The sequence below is a fragment of the Emydura macquarii genome, unplaced genomic scaffold (genome assembly GCF_026122565.2).
Source record: "Emydura macquarii macquarii isolate MOO-44397 ecotype Brisbane River unplaced genomic scaffold, CSIRO-AGI_Emac_v2 contig_3530, whole genome shotgun sequence".
NCBI classification, from domain to species: Eukaryota; Metazoa; Chordata; order Testudines; family Chelidae; genus Emydura; species Emydura macquarii.
The window spans coordinates 8,257,940-8,277,945 of NW_027133667.1; the positions used below are offsets into that span (position 1 = coordinate 8,257,940).

Sequence of the window (20,006 nt, forward strand, 5' to 3'; positions counted from 1 at the left end):
CTTATCTGGAAAACAAAAAACTCATGGACTATTTCATATGCAGAATTAATGGGCTGAATTCATTCTGAGTTTAACTGGATGGGACTCATTGGGGTTACATCAGCAGTGAATTTAGCCCGTCATCTATTCAAGCCTCACAATCTTCCCATTTGTTTGAAATATTTACTCATAGAACACTTGCAACCGTCCTATTATGATGCTCTCAGCAGCACAAAGACTTGTGTTTTTATATGGTCGCTCTTCAGAACTGCACGGTTCCAATCGGCTAAGTAGACAGTGGTGCGCCTGGCATCTGCACTCCTTTGAGTGGAAATGTAAGCACGATCTTCAGCTTTTCCTTCAGTGTGATCACATGAGTATGATCGTATGTGCAGAGATGGAGAAGCACAGCCAACCTTGATTTGGTTGCCAAAGGAGACCATCCATTGGCAGCATTTGGAAGAGGAAAAGAAAAGCACAAGAACTTAGGATAATGGGGTCCTGGCCCCATAGTACTACCTTCTCAAAGAAAATGCTGTTTTAGTAGTCTGAGAAGGTGGGAGATCAGGTCTTCAGCCTCCTAAGTTCTTGTGATTTATGTTGCCTCTTTCCCTTGCTCTTAGTGGCCTGGAGAGCAGGCTTGGTTCCTCTTCCTCTGTTGAGTCTGCAGACCAGCATAAGAGGGTAGGCCCATTATTCAGTGAGGGGAGGGGGAACCATTACAGAAAATGTGGAAATGGAAGAAGTGTCAAATGACTTTTTTTTGTTTCAGTTTTCACCAAAAAAGTTAGTAGTAATTGGACATCTAACATAGTGAATGCCATTGAAAATGAGTTAGGATCAGAGGCTAAAAAAGTGGAAGCACAAGTTAAAAATTACGTAGACAAGATAGGTGTCTTCAAGTCACCAGGGTCTGATGAAACACATCCTAGAATACTCAAGAAGCTGACTAAGGAGATATGAGCCATTAGTGATTATCTTTTACCAAAAAAAAAAAAAAGTCATGGAAGACAGGAGAGATTCCAGAGGATTGGAAAAGGGCAAATATAGTGCTAATCAGCATGGATTCACCAAGGGCAAGTCATGTCTGACCAGCCTGATTGCCTTCCATGATGAGATGACTGGCTCTGTGGATGTGGGGAATGTGGTGGATGTGATATACCTTGACTTTAGCAAAGCCTTTGATATGGTCTCCCACAGTATTCTTGTTGGCAAGTTAAAGAAGTATGGGTTGGATGAATGGACTATAAAATGGACAGAAAGGTGGCTATATCAGCGGGCTCAATGGATAGCAATCAATGGCTCGATATCTAGTTGGCAGCCTGTAACAACGGAATGCCTCAGGGGTCGGTGCTGGGGCCAGTTTTGTTCAACATCTTCATAAATGATCTGGAAGATGGGGTGGCTTGCACCCTCAGCAAGTTTGCAGATGACACTAAGTTGGGGGGAATAGTAGGACACTGGAGGGCAGTGATAGGATACAGAATGACTTAGACAAATTAGAGGATTGGGCCAAAAGAAATCTGATAAAGTTCAACAAGGACAAGTGAAGAATCCTGCACTTAGGACAGAAGAATCCCATGCACTGCTAAAGGCTGGGGACCAACTGGCTAGGAATCAGTTATGCAGAAAAGAACCTGTGGGTTACAGTGGACAAGTAGCTGGATGAGAGTCAACAGTGTGCCCCTGTTGCCAAGAAGGCTAACGGCATATTGGGCTGCATCAGTAAGAGCATTGTCAGCAGATCAAGGGAAGTGATTGTTCCCCTCTATTCGGCACTGGTGAGGCCCCATTTGGAGTACTGTGTCCAGGTTTGGGTCCTCCACTACAGAAAGGATGTGAACAAATTGGAGAGAATCCAGCAGAGGGCAACGAAAATGATTAGGGGGCTGGAGCACATGACTTATGAGGAGAGGCTGAGGGAACAAGGTTTGTTTAGTCTGCAGAAGAGAAGAATGGGGGGGGGAGGATTTGATAGCAGCCTTTAACTACCTGAAAGGGGGTTCCAGGAAGGATGGATCTAGGCTGTTCTCAGTGGTGGCAGATGACAGAACAAGGAGCAATGGTCTCAAGTTGCAGTGGGGGAGGTCTAGGTTGAATATTAGGAAAAAGTTTTTCACTAGGAGGGTGGTGAAGCACTGGAAAGGGTTACCTATGAAGGTGGTGGAATCTCCATCCTTAGAGGTTTTTAAGTTGCAGCTTGACAAAGCCCTGGCTGGGATGGTTTAGTTGGGGTTGGTTCTGCTTTGAGCATGGGGTTGGACTAGATGACCTCCTGAGGTCCCTTCCAACCCTAATCTTCTATGATTCTATACAAAAGAGGAATAAGGACAACCTGGGTTATTACAGACCAGTCATCTTAACTTCAGTACCTGGAAAGATAATGGAACAAATAATGAAGCAATCAATTTGCAAACACCTAGAAGATAAGAAGGTGATAAGTAACAGACAGCATGGTAACAAGCCTTGTAGATAGGGGGAAGTGGTAGATGTGGTATATCTTGACTTTAGTACGACTTTTGATACTGTCTCACATGACCTTTGCATAAACAAACTAGGGAGGTACACCCTAGATGGAGCTACTATAAGGTGGATGCATAACTGGTTGGAAAACCGTTTCCAGAAAGTAGTTAGAAGTAAATCACAGTCAAGCTGGAAGGGCATATCAAGTGGGGTCCTGCAGGGATCAGTTCTGGATCCAGTTCTGTTCAGTATCTTCATCAATGATTTAGATAATGGCATAGAGAGTAAACTTACAAAGTTTGTGGATGATACCAAGCTGGGAGGGGTTGGAAGTGCTTTGGAGGATAGGATTAAAATTCAAAATGATCTGGACAAACTGGAGAAATGATCTGAAGTAAATAGGATGAAATTCAATAAGGACAAATGCAAAGTACTCCACTTAGGAAGGAGCAATCAGTTGCACGCATACACAATGGGAAATGACTGCCTAGGAAGGAGTACTGCAGAGAGGGGTCATAGTGGATTACAAGCTGAAACTGAGTCAACAGTGTAACACAGTTGCAAAACAAAGCAAATATCATTTTGGAATATATTAGCAGGAGTGTTGTAAACTAGACAAGAGAAGTAGTTCTTCCTCTCTACTCCGCACTGATTAGACCTCAACTGGAGTATTGTGTCCAGTTCTGGATGCCACATTTCAGGAAAGATGTGGACAAATTGGAGCAAGTCCAGAGAAGAGCAACAAAAATGTTTAAAGGTCTAGAAAACATGAACTCTGAGGGAAGATTGAAAAAATTGGGTTTGTTTAGTCTGGAGAAGAGAAGACAATTTTCAAGTACATAAAAGGTTGTTATGAGGAGGGGGGAGGTAAATTGTTCTTATTAACCTTTGAGGATAGGGCAAGAAGCAATGGGCTCAAATTGCAGTAAGGGCAGTTTAGGTTGGACATTAGGAAAAACTTTCTATTGTCAGTAGTTAAGCATTGAAATAATGGCCTAGGAATGTTGTGGAATCTCCATCATTTGAGATTTTTAAGAGCAGGTTAGACAAATACCTGTTGGGGATGGTCTAGATAATACTTAGTCCTGCCATGAGTGCAGGTGATTGGACTAGATGACCTCTCAAGGTCCCTTCTAGTCCTACAATTCTATAATAAGCAAGCCCTAAAGCAGGTTTGTTTGAGACAGAAAATTCTCCCCCTACCAGTATTCCTCTGTCATGTCCCTTCATGCTGCAGGTGGCCATCTTATGGGGGCTACTCTAGAACTGGAGGTTTTATAGCTGCTCCCTGGTACTGGGATGCTGGAGGGATATCTTTGTGCTGAAGCTTAATGAAGAGGGGTAATCAATAGCATTAATGGGAAGAGGCCTCTTTTTAGGGGAATGGGACTCTGGGATAAGAGTTTGGATTAGGCTTTAGGGCACAGGAGGTGAGAAGGAGAAAGGTGTATTGACAGGGAAATTCTGTATGGGGAGAAAGAGGGGAGAGGAGTCCTGTCTGGGATGGGTGGAGGGGAGACTGTAAATAAAGAAAGAGGAGAAAAGGGAGGGAGGAGTAACAGAGGATGAATGCAGGGAGAACAGCAATAAGCTGAGAGGGACAAAACGGTGGGAGGAAATGGGGAACAACTGGGAAAAATGAGAGGAACAAGGAATGAAGGAGAATAGCATAATGCAAACTTATACACAGGAAAGAGAAAAGTCAGCTGATTTGGTAGATTGTGTTTTGTATTTCACATGCACATTTGAGGGGGAGCGGGTGTCTTTAATACAATATCTGTTCTACATTCTCCTTTCTCCTATTTCAGTTTTTGATTAATTGTTGCTTCTTTCCATCTCATTTTGTCTCTAACATCTACTTTTCATTCCCCTCTCTCTTACCCTTGAATGGACTGTGGTTCTTTGGTGATTTTAGCCATTGGGTGAGACCTGCTCTGTTACACAGATTTCCCTAACCTAGACAAGATGCACTTGAATGTACAACATTTTGATGGGCTGGCTTCTTTCAGTGCACCTGCCTCGTAGTGCAGGGTCATGCTAAAGGCATTTTTCTCCTCTTGGATTGTTCAAGCAACTTTTGTCCATTCCCAACTCTTCTCAGGTTCTGCTTTATTTAAAATAACAAACATTCAACATTAAAGTTTTCAAGTTCATGCAAAAGTCCACACAAACAAAGGTTTTTCTCCCTCCTCCTAAGCCTTCCGGCCTGGGACCCTTCCAGCTTTGGCAGGCCACTTCTGGGTCCTACCTGGCTGGAGTCTCAGTCCCGACTCACTGCTAGAGCCTGCTCATATTGAACAGTCTCTACTGCACTGTCCCCTTCTCACTGTAGCCTCTTTATAGGGCAATCACCAGGATGTCTTCCAGGTGTGACTCATCCTGTAATCATGGTTGGCTAGCCCCAGCTCTCCAGCCCTGAAGAGGTCAGCCGACCTTTTGCAAATATGGTACCAATTAACTACATTGCACTCATTTTTATCATATACTTAGGGTGAAATTCACCCTTGTGCACTCAGCAACGCAAGGCTCAGGCATTGTTTGTGCTGGCAGTGTCTGCACAGAGATGAACATTACCCACTGGGACCATGTCTGGAATCACAAATATTACAATGTTAGGAAAGTGAGAAGATATACCACCTAAAGGTGAGGTGGCTATGTCCCAAAATGCACTCTCAGCTCAGGTATTAATTAACCTTGTGGTTTGCAGCTTTCAACACAAAAGATCAAGGATTGATGGATGCCCCTATATGAGTCAGAAGAGCTGATTGGGTCAAGAGGGGTCTGGAGTCTGCTCTTCTTTGGAGGGTAGTGCAGCAATCAAGCTACCAAGTGCTCCATTGAGTTCTAGAAAGTATTTCCACATCACCCGCAACTCGGGGGCAGTGCCTTAAATTGCAGGTCTATACTGAAAAATAATTGTGTAAAAATGGCACTTTCTTACCCAGCAAATTTGTTTCCCGAGTCAGTTATTTGAATCTGTAAATTAGTTTAGTGAGTTTGAAAAAAAAAAAAAAAAAAAAGAGGAGGAGGAAGAGGAAACAGCAATTACTGCTTTTTACTCCTGTTAATTCTACGAAGAGTGAGATGGATGCTTATTACATTTGTGAATCACATATATTACGTTCCAAGCATTTACTCTTGTGAAAATCAATATAAAGCAATGGGGATCGGTCTGCACATGTGTCACTGAGGGAATAATTTGCCCTTGAGATCCTTTATTAGTGGTGATGATCCACAAAGCAGAAAGAACCTAGCACAGCTTGCCTCCCAGAGCCCAGGTTGGGTGTGCAGGGCTGGCAGAAGGAAATCCTTTTGCTTGCAAACTGAGCACAACTGTTGTGGGAATCACTGAAAGCCAATAAACCTGGTGCCCCAGAGAGACTGAGTTATAAGAGTAGAACCTGCACTTTAGGACATAATGATATGAGGTGATTTCCAAGCATTTGCTGAGTAGGATTTGGCTGATGATGACATTTGAAGTTGGGAGTGCCTATGCTAGTTAACAGTGTGTTGTATCTCACCATTATGACTTGTAGATGTTCATTTTTACCTCAGAGAGGCAATGTGTGCAAAATGGTTTGCATATGCTTATCTTTCGTTTATGACAGTTAAAGGTGCCACTGTAGTCAGTAGGGAAGAAAATCCTCCTGAGAGGTGACTCTCATGCTCAGTGGATCTGTTTCTTTCTGGAGTTGGCTTGGTGACAATAAATTCTCAGAAGGAAAAAAAGAGTGTGTGTTTGGAAATGCATATTGGAACAATGTATGTGCAGTGGTGGGAGGAGTGCCTGGTGGGAAATAGAAATGGAAAAACATTGTGTGCTGATTTGTTATTTATACTCCACCCTTTTCCACTTGGCTTTGGTTATGCACATTATTGTTTCCTCTTTCAGTTAGAGAACAGTGCCCTGATCTAATCAAGAACCATGCTTCGGAAGTGTTAAACCTAGGGGCTGATCCTGCAAGTACCTGATGTAGTGTGTGTTCCTGAGGCATTCAATGAAGCTACTCTTGCTGTGTCATAAACATTTGCAGGATCAGCCCACCAGTTCATATATGAGAAGAATAAATAGATCAACAAGAATTTTTGGTTAAGAACAGAGGAATAAAGAACAAAAAAAAAAGCACCAATTCAAATTCTATCCTTCCTTCCTATCCAACACACACACAAATATACGGTACAGGCAGAATGTTTATCTAGGGAGGTCTTAATAAATGGAAACATAGTGATTGATTAATTCTACTTGAAGGGAAACTGTCAAAAGAAAAATAGCATTTAAAAAAATCCTGTCTCACTAATAAAACTGGTTCATTAGAACAAAAATATTTTTAAATATGTAATGTACTTTTCACCCCTTCCTTACTTTGCTTTTTTTGGGCAGTTCAACAACAATAGTGAGATCAACAACTCATTACAGTTAGGCCACTGAATAGCTCTGAGATGGTAACAATTTTGAGTCGCTACATATGTTTTCACATAAAATGTAGTCATTGATGTAATGATACAATTTCCATATAAAAATTAACATCCCAGTAATGCCCAGAAGGTTGTAAGTGAGTAGTTTATAGCTCCCAAGACCAATGGAAATTATTGCAGCCGTAGCATTCACACACAGCTTGCTGCTGGTGTATAATATCTTTGTAAAATCTAATATAGAGAACCATTCTCTTAAGAATAGCATCAATTAACTGATTTAATTCAACAATTAGTCACAGAATGACTTGTGCTGTAGTGCCTCCCAATAAGTAATTTAGAAAAACCTTATGGTTAGGAAACCAAACACAGTGATAATTTTTAACTCGTGTAGCAAAGCACAGATCTGTTGTGCTGAACACTAAATTAGGATGGATAAACCTATGGAAGGGTTCCTACCATGCATGCACGTCTGTCTGCCTTTTCTCACCTACCCAGCCATCTGCTCTGTGAGGCCTTTGCACATGCTGATGATGTATTGCCTCATCCTCATTCCCACCCAGGTGCAGTATGCTTCCTTCCCCTTCTTCTCCAGGCATCCTATGAGACATCTACATCTACTCCTCTCCCAATCCTATCCTTGTCTAATCCCATTGCCTTTTAAGTTGGTGTGGGTCTCAGAAGTAGTTCTCTAGTCTCTCAGGTGGACCAAGAGTTGATTTCCTCTTTGGAAACCTAATACGTCAGCATGGTCTAAGATTTGAAATGAGGAACAAGACAGATTCTGGCAGAAATGTTGGAAATGTGCTGATCTCTGCAGTTGCTTACTGTAGATAGGAGGGTTTGATCTGGTGGATGGGAAGAAGGAATCAGCAGTCAACCAAGTGTACCTTTAACCAAACTGTGTGGGGGGAAAAAAATAGGGCTGAGGCTTGAGCCAGTTCTTATTCTGTGTGACATGAACCAATTCGCCCATTTCTACTCCTAATAACCTTTAGAGATCCTCTGGATGCTGTGTTTCTCTGTTTAATGTAGCAACAAGAGAGTGCCTAAGTCTCTAACTCCTTGTAGGAGAAATGCTCTATGATGCATCTTCTTCTTGTTATTGCTTTCAGTGTCCAGTATCATTACAGCATTTCTCTTAAGTCACGTAGTTTTTTTTGCACTCTGATGTAAATCAAGACAACAACCAGCTGCTGAGTCATGCATTTTAATGATTTAGCAATGGGTGGGCATTTTTTTTGGTATTTGTCTCTCTGTGGTTCTAAATGATGATTCCAATCGTTCATCTCCTTCTCAGGCCAGGTACCCTCCACTCAGTTTTTCTGCTGTTTATGAATGCTAGTGTGACCCACTGTGCAGTGTGCATCATGTATCCCCCTCTAGTGGTTGATCCAGACAGAATACCTACCTACTGCTGCTTCCAGCTAATGGACTTAGGTCAAGATTTTTAAAAAGTGACCTAGTAATTTTGGTGCCTCGGTCTTTGGGTGCCCAACTTGGGATGCCTTGCAGTGGCCTGATTTTTCAAAAGGCGCTAAGTGCCTGCCCTTTGCAAATCAGGGCCCTTAAGATGCTGTAAACTGGGCACTCAAAAATTGACACACCCAAAACCACTAGTCATTTTTAACAATTTAAGCATTAGTCCTTCAGCTCCAGTGGCAGAGGTCTTTGGTGCTGGAAACCCCATGTATAATCCCTGGTGATGGCCTGTGATGAGGGTGGTTACATCTACACATTAATGTCTATATAGCACTGTGATGATTTGAAGCTCTGAATCTGTGGGTACCTGTCTGAATATTTTAAGTTAACATCTTTCCATTTTTGTGTCCCATTTGTAGCTCAGGTGTGCAGACTCTACCCCATAATGCAAAGGTACACTACAACTATGCCAATTTTCTGAAAGACCAGGGTCGTAACAGCGAAGCTATCTATCACTACAAAACCGCCCTCAAGTAAGTTCCTTGAAACAACTATTAAGGCTGCTTATTTAAACCTTCCGCTTCTGCCACATGAAGTGTTGTTGTGTTTTCTCTTTCCCTAACAATAGACTGCTCCCCGGTGGCAGCTGAGGTTTAAGTTGACTCAGTATTTCTATGTCATTAAATGAATTCAGCTTCCTTTCCACTGTGTGTGTAAGTATATGGGATTCAAAAGTTTCCATAGCTACACATCAAGCAGTGCGGTGTTATTTACTCAGTTTAATGCACACTGGTGAATAGGAGGGAGTTACCCTAAGTGTATTTACAGGTTCTCAGGCCATTTATGTTAGTAAATTATTAAAGGTGCATGTCTGGAAAAATACCAAGTCTGTAACCACCAAAGTAGAGTAATGATCATATTTAACACTTATGTACAGCTTTACATCCTCAAAGCAATATACCAACACTGACTATTAATTTATCCTCAGAACATCCCTGCCTGGTAGGTGGGTAAATAATATCCCAATTTTACAGATGGAGAAACTAAAACAACAAGATGAGTTGACTTGCTCACAGCCACATAGTAAATTTGTATCAGAGCCAGGATTATAACCCAGGGCTTCATGGCTCCCAATCCCACACTTACTCCTACAGACCATGCTGCCCCTCTGCATAGGTGCAGCAGCACCATTATAGCCAAGGTTGCATCACAACTTCTGATTAAAGATTGGCCTTTCTACATCCTCTAAAATGGACATGTGTGATGTGCCTCAGCGTTGGAGCCGGGCCATGGGTGGCCAGACCTACTAGTCAGATCAAGAGTCAGCAGTAATGAGACAGGAGTCAAGAGTCAGCTGGGTCAGGATACCAAGAGGTGAGAAATAGCAGACAAGCTGGAGATCAGAGCCACGAGTCAGATGCCGGGACTCAAGCCAGAGAAGCAGGAGCAGGTAGCAGGAAATGGGAGGGGGAACAGGAGCAGGAAGCAGCTCACGGCACACAGTCCAGAGTAGAGTGGTGCCTGGCAGTTCAGATAGGTTCCTGTTCCTGCTGCCGGCTTAAGTAGGGTGAGCAGGCCAATCAGCCGCTCTGGGATTCTGCCAATCAGACCTGGGGGGGGGGGCGGAGCCTCACATGGGGGCTGGGCTTTGTGGGTCCCAGGTAAACTATTGTCAGCAGGCTGCCAGATGGAGGGCTGGAGCGTGGCTGCTCCCATGAACTCTGTGGGCCTGAATTTGAGACCTGTGGGTTAAGACCCTCAGAAGGGTGAAGGATAGATAGGGTTATTGAGCCAAATTTGGGGTCATTTGAGCTAGATGTTGAGGAAATATGCCACCCCTTCCCCATATAGCCAATTGACCCTCTCTCTGCGCTCGCCCCAACATAAATGTGCTCCTGCAGTGTGGTTAAAGTAGAAAGTGACTTCTTGCAAACAGGCCCTTCTGCCTGATCCCATGGACACTGATAATGTAGGCAGTTGCAGGAAGTGAACATAACCATAGGGCTGCAGGTCCTAGCACAGGGGTCCAGGCTTCTTTCCTTTGCCTTTACAGCACTGTGTCTAGCAATGGCAGCACCTGCAGCCTGGCCCCACAGCTCAATGAACGGGCGTGCGTACAGCACGTAGCCTCCTTCTGAGTTGTGGAAATGGGGAAGGGGAGCCTCTCCCTAGAGGCATGAACACAAGAAAAAGTACAGCAATAAAAGACAGAGGAAAAATATAAAGCAAAACCCAAAGATACCAACAACAAAAAAATTCCTCCAGAGAGGAAAAAGAGACAAACAGAAAAAGAGAAAAGCTGGACAGAAAAGAGGGGTGGGAATGCCATGTTAGGGCATAGCTTGGTGGAAGGGAACATGCACAAAGAGCAGGTGTAATCCCTTGCAAACTAGGCATTCTGACAGAAAAATGGCTGGGAACTTTTTCTTATTGAACTGCAGCTTGCTTAGACCCTAAGTGTGAGGGAAGGACAGAAATTACTTCTGTCCAGTTAGATTGCCTCTGGCCAACTAAGGAATAATATTGATGGCTCTGAAACAGAGCACCATCCAGTCTTGGTTAGTTGGAGGGATGGTGTTTGCTGCCACCTGCCATGTCTGGAAAATGGATGTGAGAGGCTTTGATTCTTGGATAAAAATTTGGAAATGGGCAGGGATACTGAGGATATCACAGGTTTTGTTTGTTTAAAAAAAAATGTATTAGCAGATGCTATCCATTTGTAAAAGTGAATTTACTAGTACCCACGGCAGCTTAGCCACAACCTCCTCTCCATGTTGACACTGCCACTAATGCAGGCGTCTGCTTGTGTATTACTCAGAGTTTGTAGTATTTGCTGACAATAGATTTTGCTCCACTGTGTTTCTAGCTCGGCAGCACCCATTTATCATAATTATAGTGCTGTGTTCTGCTCTGCAGTATTGCAATTATACAGGAGGCTATTTTAGAATCGATTGCAGACCATGTTTATTAAACTTTAGTAGATATGTAGCCTGTGATGATGAAGATGATGATGATGTCTATAGAGCATAAGCATACTTAGTGCTTGTGACATGTAAAAGACTGGATTTTGAAAGGAGCTTGGCACCTTAGAAAATCAAGCCACAGAGGTCCACCCTGAGGAGTTAATGTTCGAACCTTGCTAAATAAGATACATAGGAAAACAAATGTTGTCTAGTGCTTGGAGCCCAAACTAAGAGTTGGGACTCCTAGGTTCTGCTTCTGACTTTGCCACTGACTAGATGTGTGACCTTGATCAAATAATTCAATGTCTCCGTGCGTCAGTTTTCCACATCTGTAAAATGGGGATATTAATATTTTTCTATATAGTACCACTCCTACTCCATTTCTCAGTCCATCTTCTCTCTCCTCTTTTTTCCATGTTGTCTCTTCTGCCCCAGTCCCCCCTTTCTGTATGTCACAGAATGTTGGGGCCTATATACTAAAATATAAAGTAATGTAGGTAAAAAATTGTAAATAGACTTCCACCAAGAATGCCATACTATAAATTCTGCACAATCACCCCCAGTTGTGAAAAGTCCTGAGTCAATAGGTAAGCCTTGCACCAGGCACTGAAGGTCAAAAAATTCCAGCTCTGTTGAACCAGTGGGAAAGGTAAGTAGATAACAGGTAGTGGGTGCAACATAAGGACCTAGATACATACCATAGATAAGAGCAAATTCGAGCACCAGCCTTCCTTCACTGAGTGTAATTTGCTACCCAATGTTCCAGTGTAAGGAATGCTAGCAAAAGCACCCGAGTTGCTCTCAACTGTGCACCAGCTCTTTCTCGCAGTGTGACTGTAATGCTATAGATACCGGGGTGAATTCTCTATTGGTGTAAGTTATTGGAGTCCCATGGAGGCCAATGAAATTCTGACAATTTACATCAACAGAGAATTTGGACCATTAATGTTATATTTGGCAATCTAGTGGTAATTCACTGTACTGCCACATATGGATCTAGGATTATCTACTAATCTTGGTCTCTTGTTCCTTGGGGTGGAACCACTATACTCATCTCTGGGGGAGGAGGGAAGTAATTTACACCACTTTAAAATAATCTCCCTTAAGAGCAGCATTGAGCGGTTCAGAAGGGAGCCTCATTGAAACACCCTCCACTAGAAGGGAAGGTTGCTATACCACAGAGTCTGTGAAAGTAGGATGTAGGAGGTTTAAATGAGAAGAATTAGAGAGGCTCTCATAAGACTTCAGTGACACTCCCAAAATTACAGAAGAGGTCCTAGGAGACTAGTGGTAAAACAGTATGCTACCATATAAAGAAGGCGAGATCAGCAATCTTGGTTCCTTGTTCCGATGTCAGCTATGGTTGGGAGCACTGCCAAGGCCACGTATGCAGCTTCCTGTCGGTAGGAAAAAAGCCTTGTCTCGCCGTGCAGCAGCCTTTTGGTGTACGGAACAATGTTGATGACCCATTGATCATTTTAGCTTGCTTTCAAAGCTTATTCCAAATTGGATTGATGTAATTTTTTATTGTATTTTTAATGAATACGAGATTAAGTATAAGAATTTGCTAACCAAAAATTATCATGATTTCACTGTACTTGGATGTCTTAACCACTCACAGAATTGCTATTAATAAATAATAACTCACAACACCTTTCAGCCAATGTTAAATTACTGTGCGACATTTTAGTTAAGTATCATAACACCCCTGTGAGATGAGCAATATTATAACTGTTGTGCAGACGAATAGATTAAGGGAAACCTGGGTCACACAGTAAATCGATGGTAGTCAGGACTAGGTCTCAAGAATGGAAACTGTCAGTGCTTTAATCATTTTTTTACATTGCTATTTTTAAGGGTACTCAGTGGATGAGATCCTCTGTTGGCATAAATTTGTGTTGCTCCATTGATTTCAATGTAACTAAACGATGACTCAGAAGAATGTGTTTTCTGATAGCAAACCCGCAGGGCAATATATTTCCCAAGGACAGCAGTCCCATCGACCACCCTTAAATGAATGTTTATGTTCAAAATGGTGGCAGATCACCCTTTAAAAATTTCATTTTATACACTCAGTGTGGAGGACCCAGTCATACAATGTTCTGGTTTATCTTAGCTTTGTAAATTAGTATGCAGCCTAATTATATACTGTGTAATGGCAGGGGAACATGAAAACTGAGAACAAATGTAAAAATATAGAGGAACATGATAGCTCAACTGTGTGTGCATAAGTGTGCAAAAGTCTTTCCTTTATGTCAGGTTCAGAAATGAAAATTAATTCTAACTTGGAAGCACAGCCCTTTGGGGATGCACACTGAAATATATACAAACCAGATTTCATGAACAGTTGGTGTTCTGGAATTGTAGTAATGGGTTATAAACTTTTTAGCTAACCTGTAATTGAATAGTAAAAACATCACAGTAATAGACCTCTTTGGTAGTTTGCCAGTCATGCTGTAGTGGCCCCAGAAGAAACTTGTTGCTTCGCAAAATAAAAACTGAAGGCCATAAAAATACTGTATAGTAACAGGGTGGGAAAGGTTACCCCTTAATGCTGCTCTAAATACTTGCTGCTGTTGTGGATTTTCTACTTCTGCTAGTTGTGCTTGAGAACCCCTATTGCCAAGATCAAAAAATGTTAGTCTTACATGAAATAAAACTTGTCTTATCATCTGCATGAGAAAATATCAGGTCACTCAGTTTCATGCTGATGTGATGAATATTTACAATGTGCTAATGAATACTTCTTGTTGTTCTTGCTGTTGAGTTTTGGTTTTTTCCTCCTTCTTCCTAAGCCCTGTGTTGCTGATGAGACCATTTTATTATTCATCAGGAATGAATGTAAGCTGATGTGCGTGGATGAAGATAGCAGTTTTTAAAAAGTCAATTCCAGCAAAGTAGTATTATCGCTTTAATAACCATTCTGGCAACAAAAGAAAAATGCAAACCTGAAAAATTGTGGAAATTCAAAACTAAACTTTCACAGTGGCCTCATCCCATCCTCTATATTTCCATGGTTAAAATTGTGGACACAAGTTTTTAGGCATGCAGTTTTTGTTGGCTGAATTTTGCCTTCCCCGAATCTTGGGTTTGTCTGTACCAACACATTAGTGTTAAGTAGTTGTCATATAATTAGATGCTTTGCTTGATTTGGTTGTACAAATTACATTTTGTGCAGCCCAAGCTAAGTTCTGAGGTAGGCAAAAAATTTGGCACCCAAAATTGAACACCAACATTTTGGGGTATTCAGATGTGGAGGCTGTCTCTGAAATTTGGTCCTTACACTTTTTCAACAGAGCATAGTACATTGTTGTTTTCAAATTAAGTTACAAACACAGGAGAGAGTTACCTTTGTATCAGAGATGATACAATGATTAGCAAAGGGCCAAAAATTATTTATTTATAACTGAATGCATTATTTATAACTGATTTTTGATGCTGGGTGAATACTCACAAAGATGAAATGGGGAAGGCAAGAGAGAGGGGGACAGAGATCATATTAGAAGGCATAGGGAGTTAGGCATTCTGAAGCAATCTAGAGCTACTCTCCAAGGTGCTACTGTTTCCCATGGGAAATGTGGACAAAGATATGAGTTGACTCTTATTTCCAAACTGAATTTGAATTTTATATATATGAACAGTATATGAATACTTAATATTGCATTATATAATATCAAATACCAAATATATTTATATTATATGTGTGTGTGTGTATGTATACACACACACACACACACACACACACACACACATAATATAAAATAAAATATTTGGTATTTGATATTATATAATGCAATATTAAATATTCATGTCTATATCTATATACATATACTGTGTGTGTGTGTGTGTGTGTGTGTGTGTGTGTGTGTGTGTGTATACACACCTGTTGCTTCACAAAATAAAAAGTGAAGGCCAGTTCCCCTAGGACTTAGGGAGAAGGAGCTGCTCTGAACATCTGCCCCAGGGGGAAGAGATCCTGGTGAAGGAAAGGCTAGGAGGCAAACACACTAGTTTACTGTATGGAAATACTAGTATTTCAGGGGAAGAAGAGTCTGGACCTTGCAGAACACAAGTGCAGTCACTTAGGGCTTTGTTCACATAATGGAAGCTTCAGTGGAAATACTGGCTTGCATTACCATGACATGTCATGAGATCTTGCAGGAGAAAGTGTCACACAAAGGGAACATAGGTATATGTGCCGTATCCCCATTTCTTGCTGCCTCATGTTGAGAAAAAGCTCAGCCATAAAATCATTTGTAATAGGTTGGAAATTAAACAGTCACACCACTCTATTCCCTCCCCTACTTAAAAATAAAACCCTAGTGAGTATTAATGAGACTGTTTGGTTTTTTGCTAAACTTTCCCACACTCTGCCCACTGACTTTTTATATATTTTAAATCAACAGTATCATATCATCTGCAATTTATTTCTGGAAAGAATTATAATACCAACACCATTTGTTAGCCTGTTTTTACAAGTCAGAATTTTCTCTGCTGCTGTACTGTGATTACCGTGGTTGAATTCACTCCTGATGCTTTGAGTGTCCTTATGACACTCAGAGTAGGCACTTCAGGTGATCCCAATAGTTTGGAGTTTGATGAAGCCATATTTGGAAAGACTAAACTAATAGACTGCATTAGTAAATGTAGGTAACTTTTTAATCTCTGAGATGTTTAAGTAGACATCTTTTTCTGTTTATTTTAAAAACAAAGTTTTGGCAAATGAATCTTAAGGGTGTCTATAATAACATTTGCTGGCTGAAAAAGGATGTCTGGTGAAAACCTATATCATAGACTTAATGGATGTCTCAATAAAGTGCAATGAAGTGTTAGGCACATTGCTTTAACTACAGTAATTTATTTTAAAATCTGTTTTGTGTAAAGCATGTAATACAGTATATCCCACCCCCACTTTCTTGCTCGGCCTCATACTGGCCAAGTATCAAGCTACACCATAATTTTATTTATTCAAAGCAAAGGGATACACATGGGACCATGAACAACAACAAAAAACTAACATGCACTCAATAGCATTGACCTTGACAGTCACTAGATGCTTCCACCCAGAGATACAGACATACATACAGCACGCTTTTAAAAAAATCTATACTCACATGCAGGATCCTTCATAGTAGGAGGAAGCCTTGGTTCCAGGAAGATCCTTCTGGAGGGCCTTGTAAGGAGATATGTGGCGTTGCAAACAACTCGGCTGTGGCAAGGCCAATCTGGTACCAGAATGACCTGTAGTCACTGCTGTATTGATTTTATTCTCAGTAGCGTAAGCACTGAGTCTTAATACGTAGAGTTGTTTAAAGACCCTTCCATTTCCCTGAAGTCTTATAAACTATCTGTCTGTCTCTCACTCTCTTTCTTTGCAATAATTTGATTTTAAATATGAGATGTAGACAATGGGGAATAAGAGAATTGTTGAAATATGGGGCTGAAAGGGACCGTGAGAGATCATCTAGTCCATCTCCCTGCAGTGAGGCAGGACCAAGTATATCCAGGCCATCCCTGACAGGTGTTTGTCAAGCTGCTCTTAAAAACCTCCAGTGATGGTGATTGATTCCATACCCTCCCTTGGAAACCTATTCCACTATTCAGTTACCTTTATGGTTAGAAAATTTTTCCTAATATATAATCTAAATCTCCCTTGCTGCAGACTAAGCCAATTGCTTCTTGTCCTACCTTCAGTGAATATGGAGAACAATTGATCCCCGTCCTCTTTATAATAACCCTTACCATATTTGAAGACTGTTACCAGGTCCCCCCTCTGTCATTTTTTCTCAAGACTAAACATGCCCCGTTTTTTTAACCTTTCCTCATAGGTCAGGTTTTCTAAACCTTTCATCATTTTTGTTGCTGTCTTCTGGACTGTCCCCATTTTATCCACATCTTTCTTAAAGTGTGGTGCCCAGAACTAGAGACAGTGCCTCAGCTGAGGCTTCACCAGTGCTGAGTAGAGCGGGACACTTACTTCCTGTGTCCTACATATGACACTCCTGTTAATGCACTCCCAGAATAATATTAGCTTTTTTTACATCTGGATCACATTGTTGGCTCGTATTCAATTTCTAATCCACTATAACCCCCAGAACCTTTTCAGCAGTTAACTAACGAGTTATTCTCTGTTTTGTATGTGTGCATTTGATTTTTCCTTCCCACGTGTAGAAGTTGTCTTTATTTCATCCTGTTGATTCTCCAATTTATCAAGGTCCTCTTGAATTCTAATCCTGTTTTCCAAATTGCTTACAACCCCTCCCAGCTTGGTGTCATCCACAGATTTTGTAAGTATACTCTCCATTCCATTAGCCAAGTCATTAATGAAAATTTTAAATGGTGCTGGAAGCAAAAGAGACCCCTCCGGGCTCCGCTGGATGTGTCCTTTTATCTTGACAGCAAACCATTGAAGACTACTATTTGAGTACAGTCTTTTAATCTGTTGTAAGTAACTTCATAATTACTTAAAGTAATTTTATCTAGACCACATTTCCCTAGTTTGTTTATGAGAATGTCACGTGGGATTTCGTCAAAAGCCTTAGTGAAATCAAGATAAATCATGTCTACAGCTTCCCCACTATCCACTAGGCAAATAGTCCTGTCAAAGAAGGAAATGAGGTTGATTTGACATGATTTGTTTTTGACAAATCTATGTTGGCTACTATTTATCACTCTGTTTTCCTCTAGGTGCTTACACATGAATTGTTTAATAATTTGTTCCAGTATCTTTCTAAGTGTTGAAGGTATGCTGACTGATCCATAATTCCCTGGGTTCTCTTTGCTCCTCTTTTTAAAGAAAGGTAGTATCTTGGTCCTTCTTCAGACCTCTGGAATCTCACCTATCCTCCATGAGTTCTTGAAGATTATTGCTAGTGGACAACAATTATTTTGGAAAGACTCAAGTTCAGTTATGATTTTGTGTTTACGTGCTTTTCCGTTGCTCCCCACAACCACACTTTTCTCCTCAACAATCCATGACACTTCCCCGCTTTACCTTTTGGTAAAGTCTTTTGGGTTGTTTCCAGAAAAGTCTTTGAGTGGACCACTCCTCCTTCAGGAGTCCCTAGGTGGCTATGGCTTCATACTGTATCATCACAGAAGATGTTTGCTTCCTCCAATCTTACCCAGGCTCTTCTAGGGACTACAGAAGAATTGCTTCCTGTCCAGCTTTTGTCCTGTGAGGGCATGGGCTCATGACTTTCTGAACACTGTTGGCAGTATTGAGCAGATACTTGGTCCAATCAGCAACCCTGGCTATTTTCAGGTTAAGGTTAGGATCTCATGGAAATGTATGCATCTTACAGTAAGCCCCAGGGCTACTCTGAAATATTTTAACTTATGCTAAGGACGGGGGAGGATCCCAGACAGCCCCAGAATATGGAAAGATGCATAAGTGGCTTGTCTTTCTGCCCTCATTCTTCATCTTCTGTTCTAGCACTAACTGTAGGTTGTTCAGAACAGATAGACAGGACCACTTGTCTGTCAGACCACTTGTCTGTCAAATTAAGCCAATTCTCTATGTGTACAGACTTCCTACCCATTGGGCTTGTTTGGTGTAAGAGTTGGACCAGTGCTGGATAGGTTGGATGCCCACCTGAACGTCACAGAGATGAAGAGTGGACACAGAATAACTGACAGGATAGGAATGTGGATGAGACTACACTATGTTCTAACCAAAGTTACAAAACTTTGCTACAGCCCAGATCTTTACAGGACCTCATCACACAGTCATGTGAGTTTCATAACATGACAGACATGATTTGGTCCTGTCTTCACAGGCAAGATGTACGACTTTTGTTAAATAGTCCCCAGTAATTTGACTGTGTAGCTGAGCCTATAATGTCCTGCACTTTGCATTCTTACAGTTTTCTTGGATTATGTAGTGATACCTAAACTGTTCTTTGACTGTATTAGTCAAATATATCATGGCTACATAGCCTTTTGTTAGAGCTCAATGTTTTAAAAGTTTTATATGGATTCTTCTTGAGCTGTAATTGAGTGAGCTCTTATCAAAAATGCATTTTAATTAATGTAATGGATTACTTGTTTAAAAAGGGAGCTGGGATGCTGCTAGGATTTTCAGTGGGACAGTGTAATGTGTATGAATGGTGGTTGTTCATGTGCAAATGAGAGGACCTGAAGAACTGTTCCTATTATAGCACGTGCATAATAGTTCAGCATCACTGGGAACTTAGAATTTAGCCAGTTGGTTTTTATTTTTAGCCTCAATCCTATGGTTGACATAAAATTCCTTTTTTTATCTCCTCCATACTCAGTCTGCAAGTTCTTTTTCCCCAGAATTTTCTTAGAATGTCATGAAAATTCATAAAGCAAAATAGGGTTTAGCATAGTGCAAACTTGTTTGTGTAATTTAATGCTCTTGGAGATGCTTTTCGTGGATGCTAAGCTTGAAGAATCATGCTGCTTCTGTCTGCTTTAGATTAAATATATTTTGCTTCTCTTCTTCTCTTTTCTTTCTTTTTGGGGGAGACATTCCCCTGGGTATTGGGGTGCAGTATGGCTGTTCTGCGCTGTGCCTCTGGCAAGTTATGCCGATAAAAGTGGTATAGCCAGACATGAATGGATCACCCCAAGAAAAGAAGAATTTTCTGGTGGCTAGGAGCCAGTGTAGAGATGCCTACACTACCCCTACTTCCTGCTGCTGGCATAGCAGAACATGGTGGGAAAAAAAGGCAGCACGGCCAGGCCTTCTCTACACCTCACTGATCCCTGGCTACCATGTTGGCACTTTATTAAATGTAATAT

General features: G+C 41.3%; 1 protein-coding gene across 4 annotated transcripts in view; it reads left to right on the top strand.

The window, feature by feature from the left end:
- TMTC1 (transmembrane O-mannosyltransferase targeting cadherins 1) overlaps positions 1-20,006 on the top strand; it is a 191,137-nt gene that overhangs the window by 124,926 nt on the left and 46,205 nt on the right. For all 4 annotated transcript variants that reach the window (XM_067536271.1, XM_067536272.1, XM_067536274.1 and 1 more), the window contains one exon: positions 8,697-8,810. In XM_067536271.1, coding sequence (XP_067392372.1) covers positions 8,697-8,810 — 114 coding nt within the window. The remainder of the gene's footprint in view (positions 1-8,696; positions 8,811-20,006) is intronic.